Source organism: Gallus gallus, chromosome 1 (assembly GCF_016699485.2).
Source record: "Gallus gallus isolate bGalGal1 chromosome 1, bGalGal1.mat.broiler.GRCg7b, whole genome shotgun sequence".
NCBI classification, from domain to species: Eukaryota; Metazoa; Chordata; class Aves; order Galliformes; family Phasianidae; genus Gallus; species Gallus gallus.
In genome coordinates, this window is record NC_052532.1 from 131393760 (window position 1) to 131407992 (window position 14233).

General features: G+C 41.8%; 1 protein-coding gene across 5 annotated transcripts in view; it reads right to left on the bottom strand.

The window, feature by feature from the left end:
* GABRA5 (gamma-aminobutyric acid type A receptor alpha5 subunit) overlaps positions 1 to 14233 on the bottom strand; it is a 55951-nt gene that overhangs the window by 23337 nt on the left and 18381 nt on the right. For all 5 annotated transcript variants that reach the window (XM_046903922.1, XM_004938469.5, XM_004938468.5 and 2 more), the window contains one exon: positions 5448 to 5530. In XM_046903922.1, coding sequence (XP_046759878.1) covers positions 5448 to 5530 — 83 coding nt within the window. The remainder of the gene's footprint in view (positions 1 to 5447; positions 5531 to 14233) is intronic.

Here is a 14233-nt window from a genome sequence, read left to right on the forward strand (position 1 = left end):
TTGAGTACAGGCTGTGCTGTGGCACCTGTGAGGATACAGAAGTAATTGCTGGTATAACCTACCCCCTCAATGTAGGAGAAACACAAAGCTCAAACAAGATGCTTGCAGAAATAGTGAAGCTGTCTTTATACAGAAGAGCTTTTAGTTTTGACTTTTTATTTGTAACTCCCCTGAAAAAAATGGGACTTCCAGCATAAAAAGCTATCCCATACCTAGAAGAGAGAGAAAAGCTCACCACCAACATATGCAACACCTAACTAATCTCCAGGAACTAGTTCTTCAGAACAATGTGCAACAGAGGTATCTATTTCTGAGCTGCTATGTAGAGAAAAAAAAATTGATTTCTAAGTTTTTTATCTACATCTGAGATAGTACACCAGAGAAATAGGTAATTCTAAAATATGATTCATCTCATCCTTAGGGAGTCATCAAAAATAGTTCTAATGAGCTGCACTACCAAAGTACTTCCTTTCAGTGGCCATAAAAGGAGTCTAGACAACTAACTGCCATGTCATTGTCTAGCTAAAATTGTCACAGACCCACCCCATTCATTTTACAAGGCTCTGCTATCAATGCATGGCTTTCAGTACAAGACCAACTACTGTGATCATTCTGGAGCAGGGCATTTCTATGTCCTGGAACAGATAAGAGCCAGAGCAGATTTGGGGAAGCCTAGTGGCTCCTTGGTAACCTATGATTTTGTGAGTATGTTTCAGCCATGAGTTTACGTATCAAAGCCTTCTGATTTTTTAAAACAGCCCAAAAAGAGTCACATGTCCACAGTTTGAAGGAATCTAGAAGCAAATAACAGCAGCTTCTATTAGGTGGTCTCCAACCTCTCCACTAATTCTACAGGATGTATGGGAAATCAGTTTAGGTTTGATTACTGTGATTTACTAGCTGAAGAAGCAAAATTAAATCTCAAGTCCAAGCTAGCTGTCTAGACTGCCTTTATCTGATGCTGCCACAAGCATCTCTTTCAACAAGTCTAGAGATCCAGTCTTTAAACAGCAAAACATTAAGGGAGACAAATTCCAATTAAAGTGGTTGCTAACTGGTGGTAGTGTGCAGTAGAAGAAGAGGAAAGATAAATACAACAAATATCTTAGCAATCTTAGTAATCAACTTGTTCTACCTTATTTTTTGTCATTCAGGCATTCATTGCAATGGAGGTGTCTTAAGCAGTGATAAACTTAGGAAAATATAGAAGAGTTTACCTGAGCAAGCAGCATTTAATTATTCATATACAAGGCTTTTACTCACAGATTTTGTGAAGCTGAATACATTGCTGTCACTAAAAATGAATTTGAGTCTGTTTCCTGCAATCTGATTAGGAGTTGTCCCTCCACATCTGCAGTTCTCCTGCTGTCTCACAGTTTCAATCTGGGGAAGCATAAAATCAAGAAACTCCCTGCAGGTGTTTTCACCTCAGAGCTATTATGAGCATCATGGAGAAACTTCAACACTGGTGGAAGTTCCTTAAAAAAGCTTTTTTGGAGAAATTTCTCAGTGTCTGTAGGTACATGGACTGTTTGTGAACAGAAAGAACCTTACTAGTGGTAGTTCACTGCTATAATAAAATCCTGAGGTATTGGTGAAGCTTCTGTTGCTCATTACTCCGACTTCAGCCAGAGAAAAACAATCTTAGTGTTTTCTACCACAGAAATAGCCTGTGCCCCTTCCCTTACCAAAAGCTGCAGAAGACATGACTCAGTTTGAGCTGTTAGAAGGGAAGATGTACATAAACCATGTTAACGTCTTCCTTCAGAAGCCATAAATTTTACTTAGCACTGTTTTCTCACAGTCTGCAAACTCTCGGTGTAATCTACAATGATCAATCTTCCCCATCTGCGTAGCCAAATGAAATTCATCAAGAATAAAAGCCAGGCCTGTTTTTCCACAGCACTACTTGCAAGCTAGGGGGAATCTCATTATTTTCAGAATATTCGTTAGAATTTCCACTTACTCTAAAAAGAATAGGACTTTTTCTTCCCCCCCACCCCCCCCCTACTGACTAGTGGACAATAGATTCAAGCATAGATCTTGTATGGAGGAATGGATATGTGTGCTCAGACAGGGTGCCTTCAAAACACTGTTGCCATAAATAGATACTCCTTTCCAATATCCGACATTGGCAAATCACCAGTTAACATTCACTAATAGCAATTAACTAATTCATCTTCAGGGGAACCCTGCAAGCTAGGTAAAACTGATATAATTAACGCATGAGTAAAATGAGATTTAGGAGTTAAGTCAGTTGCCTGGGCAGAGGCCTTCATGGTCTAGTGGATTAGACATCTGTCCCTCCAACCAAAGAAGTTGAGTCTAATCCTTTTTCTGACATTGATTTGCTGTGTGGCCTTACAGAAAGTCAATTAACTTCTCTGCCTCAGCTGCCCTGGAGATAATGATGCTTACCTTCCCAGTGACACATGGGCATTCAGAGACCGCACTCAACAATACTTTTAATGTACTCTTAAGGCCTCTCAGTGGAAGAGGTGAAACATTAAAGCTTCCTAGCTCTAATGCCCTTTCTGCCTTATCTAATTCCTCCTTCCCACACAAAAATAGCTTGGGGGTAAGGAGGAATTTCTTCAGGCTAAGACGCAGCTTCTGAAAACATGGCTGGTGCCAGGAAGTGCCACTAGATCCTGTTTGGCCTGCAAATTTACTCAGAGAGCAGGTCAGTGCTAAAATTACCATGGAAAGTTTATTTTGAAGAAACTAGCACCCATGCCAAGCTGTAGTGACACAGAGAACAGACTGCCATGGCCATCCCATCAGCACCCTGACTCAGGGCCAGAGGGGCTTCCTTGCAGAGCTCTGCCCCTCACACACCATCCCCAGCTCTAAATGAGATTCCTATGGGGCGGCTTTACAGGTAGCCCTAGCTCCATCAGGGGCACAAGCCTGGAGGAACAGCACCCATGTACCACACTGCAGGCTTGGGCTTGCCACCTTCAAGCATAGGGGAACACTACAGAAAGCAGAAGACATCTAAAATCTTCTCCATTTGGTTGATTAGTAGCTGTCCTTTAATGTCGGGCCTCTGGCAAGCATACCATTTCATGACACTCCATATGGAATAGAATCACAGAATGATCTAGGTTGGAAAGACCTTCAAGATCATCAAGTTGAAACAGCACGTAGAGCTGTTACTTCTGTAGTTGGTATGTGAACTGCCCAGCAGCTATCTAGGTTGGGGGTATGTGCACGTCTGTACCTTTATATCTCTTTTTCTGTATTTGACATTGCCTTGAATTATTTCTGCAGAATATTCTCTCGTTGCACATAATGCTGCTTCAGACCATAAAATCTCCTGTATTTTAATACAGCAAACCCCAGTGAAATGGGATATAAGAAATCAACATTTACCTTTATTTCTGTGAGGAAGATTAACACTCCTTCTCTTTAATATTGAAGGAGATGTCAGGGCTTTTTCCTTTTTGCTTGCAGAATTACAGCAACCTGCTCCCACCTGTGCTGACACACTGACACTCCCTTAAATCCCCTTCCCCGCATATCCATCCCCATGTTGGCCACTTTGTTCTGCTGCCCTGCGCTCCCACCCACTGACCAGTGAGCATTCCACTCCTCTTCATCCTCCTGGCTCCACTGACAGTGTGTTTAACATTTGCTTTGATGCTAGCCATTGAGGTTTTTCAAAATCCTTCTTGGAAAGAAAACCATTAAAAACAAATCCTTTGGGGGAAGACAAGGAGAAATGCTGAAGAAGAAAGAGCCTGTGCTTGTGTATAATACATCCCTGTATGTTTATCTTGTAGATGACTTAATGCAAACCTGCATTGCTGGAAATAGGGAATAAGTACTCTCCTCAAATACAGCTGAGCTAATTCAATAAACCCTGACTTCTTGGCTGATACTTGTGCAAACATATGCATATTACATTAAAGTACTAATGAGCTGTCAGATCAATAACACAGACATCCCCAAGTCTGAAAGACTACCAATAGGTTGTTCCTATGTATTTACTTACTGCAGAGACCATCAGTGTGGACCAGCAGAGGCTCCATGTCCAGACACTGCAGAACTTACAGATAACCTGTAGTAGCTTATAAAATGTACTCTGGGATTGTATACTGAGCGCAGCAAGTAGCACAAACTGAAATCACAATCAGCCTTCATATGTCTAACAAAAAATTTCAGTCTTTCCTATGAGTTAGGATTACTAGTACAGTAGGTAACATGTAACACCAGGAAGGATGTCTTCTTTTTCCAGTAGCTTTGGTTTAACCCTATATACAAATAATCACACTTTCCTGTGAGATGCTTTCCCATTTTTAAGTTTGGAATGCAATGCATGGTTTGCTTGCCATTTTTTTTTTTTTTAAGTTGAAAGTAAAGGAGTATTATACCTCCAGATCTGTATGGGCCTTTCAATAAATTAACACTGCCGAGGTAAAAAGACACACCTGAACTGACAGTGACCTTGCAAAATACTGGTGGCTGTTTAGACAGCACCAAGTTTATCTGGATTGCAAGAGGGAGGGGAAAGCAGTTCATCCTAAGTTAGGTAATTTGGTAATCATTACTGTAAACCATGTTTTTACTTCTTAGTATGATCACAAGAAGACAATGCATAGCCAGTATTAAACCAGTGCAGATACAGAAGATAAAGGCAAAGCTTAATCTTGGTAGGATTAGTGACTCTAAATTGATATGACTGAAAAAACATTGAAAAATGCTGAAGCTAGGTGGCTTTAGGGACAAGCAGAACGCCCTGCCTGGTAATTTTCAGAAGTCTTTTGAGACACTGATTGCACCTGGAACCTCTGATTTGATTACTGAAATAAAAAATGCCTACTCTAGTAGCCTCATCTGTACTTTAATTAAGAGCTTTGTATTTAAATATAACCATCTGATCCCCTGAGGTTATTTTTAAAGTAAGCTTCTGGCAAGGGACCAGCATGGTGGCTTAGAGGCTTGGAAATGAAGAAAAAATATCGTTTCGCATACAATTTAGAATAATGTGTGCATACACACAAATATAAGTGTACACTAAATCATGTAACAAGATACAGGACTGGATTTATTAAAACCAAATGGAGAGAGATTTCCTCTTTCAGTGTTCTAGTTCTCTATCAATATATGCAATGCACATATTGCACTGCAGTCTGATTCATGTGAATACCATAACAGCACAATCAATCTGATATTTTCCAATGAAAGCTCCATTTTTCTACAAAAGGAGAAGCTGTAGTCATCAACTTATCTGTCCACATCCATTACTGGATGTGTAGGCTGGCTTCTGCCCTTGGTATGGGTGCACACCACCCATCTGCTCTCAGCGGACCAAGAAGGACACAGGTACATGTGGTATTGAAAGGAAAGGAGTAAGAGAAGGGCAGAAGACTTGTACAAAGTACCACTGAACACAATGAGCCAGACAGGGAATTTTCTGGATCTCACTCGAGAAGGTAACTTACAGCTTCCGAATTTTAATGGGCAGGCATGTGCGTCCATGGGGAAATCTTCAAGCTGCATGGGACACTCAGCAGAGATCGTCAGCCTGTGGGGGAGTAAAAAGAAAACCCGTCAGTTTCTGTCAATGCCATCCTATTAGGCCTGTTGCTGTAATACATGAGCGCTGACACAAGCAAGCTTTTCCTGGCAGCTCCTGGCTCTTGCTGAAGCACAGCAGCCCCTGCCTGAGTGGGAGATAAAGCAGCTGGAGTGCCGTGCTTGTGTCTGGGGCCTTATCTACTGCTCAGCCACACCAATGGCTTTTACTTATGCAAACAGTTTCAGCATCATTCTTTCTTATTTGTATGTGCAGGAAGGCCTGCGCTGGGGCTCCTGCCACAGACCTTATTCTTATCTGCTTTCCATAGCTACTGCAACCAAACCTGGGATCTGACTTCTGAGTAAAGCACTGTTACAGATGCAAAGAACCACTGATTTCTCCTGTCTTAGCTACTGAAAAGGGTCGAGAGGCTCATTCACCTTTTTTAACGCCCGAATTCCCTGCATACAGAAGGGGGATCAGTGCTTGCCTTCTGCAAAGAACTTTTGAACAAATGAGAAGTACATGAGTTAAATAACACTACATTTGCAGGAGAGCCTCTGACAGCATCTCCAAATAGGTATTTTTTTTTAATGCAAAAAAAACCCCATCTGCCTGACTCTGTGCTTACTGCCTTGTATTACCACAACAAAATGAATATTCTGGGAGCTCCCGCCAAGCCAAGCATATAGTTCTACAGTTAGTTTCTGAACAGATCAGGCAGACCAGTTTGGTCATAGATACTGTGAATTACTGTCAGGAAAAGAGGGCTGGGACATTGTGCCCAGCATATCGCTTGGGGAAACAGTGCTGCCCTACCACTAGTGGGGGAATTGCTGAGCTAGAAAAAGCCTTAGAAAAGACAGACATCCTATGGAGGTTCTGTGTGACTGGCAGATCAAGATGAATGCAAATAAAAGCCTGAGACACATTTCTGAGCACTGTGATATCTTAGTTTTACTGATATGAAATACATCAATAGAGCCAAAGCTCTGGGTGCATGCAGCACACAGCACAATGAAAACCTACTCCTAATTGGGCCATTTTGCTATCTGCACGTCTCAAATGGTTTGCTTGGGATGGTGAGGACGTAAATCTTGTTTTATATTACAAATACACATATGCCTTTCCCACTTTACCGTCTCAGAGGCAACTGGGCAGAGACACACAAAGTACCAAATGCTGCCCTGTGCTGGGGTACTACGGGACACTGCAGGAGAGGAGCTCTGGTTCCTCACTAAGCTACTTCCCTTGAGGGACAACATTCTGCCAGTAAAGCCCCAACGCCCTGCCACCAGGATGCCAAAGCATCCTCTCTTACTGGAGCAGCCTCGTGTAGCCAGACTGCCCACTTCTGATACTCCATGCTTTGTATTACCACACCGAAGTGAGTATTCTTGCCATCTTTGCTATTTCCTATCCTTGGATAGGAGAACTCCTATCCAAAAGGAACATAAAGTGTAACAATCTGTCCGGGTACAGATGGCACAGCATTCAGCCAGTCCAATTCAATACAACAGGATGATGCCTTACTGGGGCACTGAAGCTACATGGACAATAAACTGGGGGAAACAGCTCCACTTGCTGCCAACATACAGAAATTCTGGAGCTCTATCAATACGTGGAAATGGCAAAATAAGGACACAGAAATGCAATAACATTGCTGGCTAGAGATGGTATTATGAGGATGATCTGGGAAGCAGGAAGGGAGGAAGGGAAAAAGGCAAACAGTAATCAGCAATATAAAGATAAGAAACCATAAAAAGAAGAAAAAAAAGTCCAATTCAGAACAGAGATAATGTGTCATTTCGTGAGATGGACAGAAAATCTGCAATACAGAAAATAAATGACTAAAGACCGAGATACCCGCCCTTAGGCAAAACTGCTCTTGGACTTTATTTTTGTAAAAGAAATTTCAAAAAAAAATCACTAAAATATGGAGTTGTCTGCAGAGGAGACTGCCCTTGGGCAACCAGAGCCAGCAAAGCCACAGTCACAGAGAGTGCTACATGGGTGAATTTAACAATCTGGTGCTAGCAGCATCCTGTCCAGAACCTGCATGCTTTTCATAAAAACCACTCTAATGAGCACTTGAAAGCCAGCCTGCCATCCTTACAGTGCATTGTTATATCTCCTGTGCTAAGTACTGAAAATTTAATTTTCTTGATAAGTTCAGAAACTTTGCTCCAAGTGCCATCATAAAGCTGACTTTACACTGCAGTCCATTTCATGGTTGTCTACCAGTGGTTCAAATATTTTGTTTGGAAGGCTGCAGCTCTACAACGCTTTCATACTCTACATGGGTCATCTGTAAATCTCCAAGAAGGGATCCTTACGTTCCTTCTTATAGCCCAAAACAGCTGGGAAGCTAAGTAAAAGAAGATTCAGTGTAGAACCATGAGTAAGACCTTCTGGTTCACTTGAATGTCCTATGGATTGTAACAGGCCTCTGGAAAAATTTCTTATGTGTAATGCGGGAGGCTGTTGACATTCCTGAGCTGCACCTGGCTGCAGCCTTCCTTTTCATTGCACGGGTTCTCTGAAAGAAGTTCCTTTTGCAAGTTATCTCTTGATATTGGTATGTTTATGTTCTTCCTACCTTTCCAGTCCTAGGGCCACTTCTAACCTGGCCATCTTGAGCAAGTGAGCTGGCCGTGTCTTTTTGTTATACTCTAATCTTAAAAGCACACAGCTGAGGCACCTGTGCAATTTTAAAATGCTCAGTGAACACTCTTGGCTACCTCTTACTAAGTGTGCATTTCCTGATGTGGGTGCAACATCTTCCAGCGCTCAACACAGACATGCATCTTGATAGACCACATAGAGGTTATCACCCTGAATTTCTGCAGAGAGCTCTGCACCCCACAGTAGTTGTTTTTCATTAATATATGAGGACCTGAAAAACAGCACCACAAAACTGACTCTTGGCTCATAGAGACTAGATTTCCTACAACATACTGGAGAAAACATGGCAGACAGCAGCCATTCCTTATGATTGCAGGGCTGGAAGTATGGGCTGTTACATACAGATTTCTCTTTAGTGTATTGCTCAAGGTCTTTAATCAGATCATAGCTCCAGGAGTCACAGAGTACCTGATATCTGGGTCTGCTCATTCAAACATCAGCTGGGGTGGTATTTGCACACATTGGTCTTAAGCACAGTGTGAAAGCTTGCATACTCCATTTTTTACAGCTGATTACAACACAGTTTCTCCCACATTGCTGTTACTGAAGGATGAGAAAGGAGGCCTTGGCATGCAAATATAAACCAACCTTTTAGTACAGTCACTCCAGAACAATCTGACTGGGCTCACTGTAGCAGTCACCTGAGCTACAGACCATCTCCACATCAGGGTTATACAGACACAGCACCGGCACTGTTCACACTACAGCTCTTTCGAGTAGAAATATTTAAAAGCTTCCCTCCTCCACTATCATTCTGTCTTAATAAAAGCCCTATGGGATCAGTTTCACTCAAACAGAGTTTTTGACAAGATAAGTAGCTGTTAAAGGTCTGTTACAATGGAAGGATGAAACTGATTTTACTGAAGTTAAAGGTAAAATTCTCCCTGACTTCAATGGGCGCAGTATTCATCCAAAGTATGTAAAAAACCTTGGTTCCAGCCAATGATTTATTAATAACTACAAAATTTCCCTTTCATAAAGCTCTGAACGCTTACACCATCCAAAAGTTGTTCATCCAGAAAAAACCTACAGCATACCTTAACTACCTGAGAAAAAAGTTGTCTACAAATTATTTCACACATTACCCATAATTGCACATTAAAGTTTCATCAAACTTATATTATGTCTAGCCTTTACTTTAAGAACCTAAAGTGATTATCAATGTTCTATTTCAATGAAGTACACTTTAGACGCATGAAATGAATATCCATATAAGAAATAAAGCAAGACTTCACGGCGAGGCTTCCTCAGTTTGTAGAAGTCACTTTCAAACATTTCTGCTGGAGAACTGGGAGTGCCAATTCCTCCACTAGGCCATTCTTTTTTAACAGATGTGGGAAGAAAGAGTTGTTAAAGTCTAGGATGTAGCAAGGGAATAAAATTGAGACATTCGAGACCCAGTCATACATAGTGAGAATACTGCAGGGAAAGACAGGAGCTCATTGGCAGTCCCCCAAGACCCTTTTGCAGGGCACTGCAAGGACTTCTCACTCTTCCCCAGGTTGCCCAAGAGGGGCTGAAAGGCACAGTGCAGATATTTAAGGGATGAGGAGGAGAAAGACAGGGAATGTTCAGGGGTGCCATCACATACTTCTCTCGATGCAAGGAGTATCATCTACTACTACTCCTGGGAAAAGTGCTGAGAGATTTAACAAAGCTATCATCTCTTTGGTGCGGTGGTAAGGCAAAAAAAAACACCTTCTGGAGTATTATCTACAGCTGCCAGATGGAAGGTGAGGGCAGTCACCTGCCTGGAGAGCAAGCAGACAGCCACAGCAACCTGCTTTTTCTTATCAGATACTAGCTCCAGTATGCAAACAAAGGAAAGAAAAAACAGAGAGCTTTAGAAGGAGAAAGTAAAAAGGAAAAGTCACCAGAGGCTTTTAGGAGAGTTAACTCAAGTGCTGAGTAACTGAGGAGGTACTGATGAAGCTGATGCATGGGAGGTTTTGTTGGCTCTAAGGTACTGGGATCAGTACCTCAGTTATGAAGCTCTCCTGCCTGCCCTAGACCACAGAACAGCTGAGCCTTCTGAGTTTCTTGTTTCTGTGCCTTGGCCTGATTAAAGGGAGCATTTTAACAGTGTGCTCTGGCTCTGTCTGTGCTGGCAGCTTATAACTACTGCGGGGCTCAGGCCAGAATGGGTGTAAAGATTCAAAGTGTCCTTCCCAGTGTGAGGCCAGCTCAACATCTCCCAGTCACGACAAAAAAGAGTTAGGTGGATTCAGCCTCAGCCAAACCATACCCCCAAATGAGACTTCCAACCACTCCAAGAGAACCTCAGCAGAACAATTCATACTGCACCAGCATTTCCAGTACAAGCCCTCATACACTCACGTGGATAGCAGGATAATGGAGCCCTTTGTATTTTTTCAAACTGTAAATGCTAGGTTTGTGAAATTACTCATTTAGCCTTGACTCAGGATGCAGCTACTCACTCCATTCTCTCAGTGTGATGGGAACACTTTCATAACCAAACCATTATTCCTTTCAAAGGGTTTTAAGGAATGATTTGTTTCAAATCCCTGCAGAAAAAGTATGTGTAGTTAGTGCCACCCTATTTTCCTTAAGTGTATACATGTGCTAATATGAATATCTATATGCATATATATTAAGACCTGCCATGGTTCTGAAGGACTTTCCGTACAGTCCTATGGAATATCGTGTATGTGGCTGATGCTGAGTTACCTGATGCAGTAAAGAACCATTAGGACATGGATACACATTCAGTTCTGATACTGATAACTGTAGAAGTCATCCTGAGTTTCACCCCTCACTAGGTGATCTATGTGCAACATAGTTCAGAGGAAGAAAACTCTCTGAATTCCTGGGAATAACCACTTGGAGCTGGAGTGAGACAGAATATCAGTCCTTACCTATTGCTCCTTCTTAGCCAAAATACTATCCTTTTCCAGTTTTTCTGTGATGCTTAAATGTATTATCTTTACATCACACTGAAATGTACTTTGGAAATGCCACAGAGAAGGGTCTGTGGAATAATAAATACTCCAGTCACTGAAGTTTTTGTGAACTGTCTGTAAGTAATTCAGAGGCATGGTGAGCTTGGCAGCAGAACTCTCATTTTAACTGTACTGAATTCTTAGCATAGCTGTACAGTCAACAAATATACAGAATGGTGTTGTATAATCAATAAATATACAGAATAGCGTGGTCAGGTTGGTATCCACAGATGGTAAATCTAGAAAGATTATCATGTTGGAAAAGATAATCTGAAACAAATGGAAAGTGCTCACCTGTTTTGTAGACTTGCAAGAACACCCCAAGAGGAGCAATCTCCAGAAAGAGATCCTTCCTCAGTGGCAGTCAGCCCTTAAATGGGGTCTAGGAGAGGTGCAGCCAGGCTTTACCCCTTCTGGTCACGCAGGTGAATTGTCTTCACCTGTGTTCCTGTGGCTGACTCACTGCTTGCCTCAGTTGATCAATCAGAGGTTCAGCCTGTGATTCAACAATTCCCGTACACATAGCTTATGTGGAAGTGAGGGGACAAGTCTTTAACTGTCTAGATTAACTATGTGGAAGACTAGGTGATCCTGAGATGATCAGAGGTGGATGGAATTGATCTCAAAAGCTATACCACTCCCTGCATGTGAATGACCTTTGTGTGCCCAGAGCACACTGTCTAGACAGATGCAGAGTTAGATGTTCACCCTCTATGTATAAGAGATACTTAGAAAGGCAATGAAACAACCAACAGAGTGCTTAAATTATCTGATCTTTGATGGGGGTTTAGAGAGAGAAAGAAATATTCACGTTTCCAGCTCCTAGCAGGACTTTACCATAGAGGTAACACCTTTTATTCAACATTATTTCTTCAATACGTACAAAAGCAATGGATGAAGCATTGAATTTATGCTTATGCATCCTTGCCAAGCAAGGTGTCTCATCACAGAATCATGTAATTTCTTGAGTTGAAAGAGACCCTTAAAGATCATCTAGTCCAACTTCCCAATAATGAACAGGGACACCTACAGCTACATCAGGTTGCTCAGAGCCTGGTCCAGCCTGACCTCAATGTCTCCAAGGACGGGGCATCCACCACCTCACTGGGCAACAAAAATGATCCATCCACACGATAAAACTTGCTGGAAAAAGCTTTATTTTTATTAGAATAACTGGTGCAGCCAAAAAGAAACAATAACAAGATTTTGGGCAATCAAGACTTGAGTTAGGTTTTCTGCCTATAAATTTTACTTTCCTAGAGAAATTTTACATCAATATGGCTACGCTATAAATACGATACACAGAATGCATAGCACAGTATCACACCCATCTACCTGACAGTATCACTTAAAAGGATCTCCAAGCTTTCTTTCCCTTCTAGTTCCTTATATATGATGAATACTCCTTTAAACTCCACAAAGAAGGCCTTCAAATCTCTCCACTACTGCAGTAGCTTCTATTTCTACTTAATTCTTGAATTAAAACCAAAAAATCTAACTAGTACTAGCAATGTCAAAAAGCTGACACAATTGTTGATGTGGTTAGAGTGGGAAACAACACCTCAATGAACTCATACTTCATTCTGATATGCCATACACTGCCCCATGTCCACGTTACATATTTCAGTCACGATCATGTAATCAGCATGGCCCTTCAGTGGCATGTTCAGCTCAGCGCCAACTGAGAGAAATACAACTGTTCTTGTACTGTTGTGTATTGGCTTCTCACTAGTTCTCAAGAGAAAATCATCCCATTTGGTGACAAGCAATGGACAGCAGTGCCTGATTTGCACATGGGATTATGTGGTCCTTCCTTTCAGTAGAAGACCCAAGTACATGAGTAGGAAGGGAGCACAGAAAGCTCTGACACATGCCAGAGGAGATGGAGGATAAGGACTAAGCTGGACATGGCACAGTGTACCCACCCTCCAATTTTGATACTGGCAATTAAACAGCTTGATCAGCGCAGATTTTCTAACTGGCCAAAGGGGCTTCATTTCCTCTATTTCTGTCTGTAAGTATGGCACACATTCCTCCCTTGGCTCAGAGTCATCTGGATGCACAACCATTCTGTTCTTTCCTCCTAGATCATACAGCCTTTATATTTATACAGACAGGCACAGAAACAGCCACTATTTTCTATATAGATAAATGAGCCAGATTTAGAAAGTAATAAAGGATGAGGTAGACCAGATGGGCAGTACCAGTGTGTTTGGACTCTCTTGCATCTAGACCGATATCCACATGGTAAGATAGGTAGGAGGGATTATGATTTGGCAGCCCTAAACACAAAGCTGAAATCTTTGATTATCTTCCACAGTTCAGACAAACCATCTAGAGCTCCAAAACATTACACAAGGAACCAGCCTACTGCATCACTTTCTTCTGCTATATGTGTTAGTAACTTGATGAAGCCTTCAGAGAAGGGTAAATTACCATCAATTTCCTACATCGTAATTGTGTTGCTTAAGGAATCATTTCTTCCTCCACCCTAATTCGTTCATCTCCTAAAATATTCTGAAGCATGTTAGACCTAAGAAGCTTCCATCTCAACTTGCAATGCTTCCCATTTATTTCTGAGTGACTATCAATACCAAACATCCCCATTCTCAAAATCCTTCAACCCTCATTTTCTACAAAACCATACAAAATGCAAACTCTCAAATGCATCTTCCTGATCACCAGCTCTTAGCTAAGCCACAGACCTCTGGCATCCCTTGCTAGACAGCCTTCTTCTCACCAGCTTTCCTCTTATCATATATACAAAGTCTTTTCCCTTCATCTAAACTACCGAAGGCAGGACTGCAATTTATGGGGGTTTCTTTTATTCTTCCTAAGCTATAATATATTCCCTCCTACACGCACCTAGACAAAAGTGGAGGAGTGAACCCAATTTAAGTATGCTCACGTGTTCTGCACTTGCACAGCCTTCGGCTTTATGTTGCATGAAGAGGAAACTGCAAGTTCGCCACAACACAACTAGAGGACCAGCTGCTGCCCAGAACATTCCATAGCTTTTCTCAGCTTGCACACTGCCAACCTCCAGACTACGTGAGCATGGGGG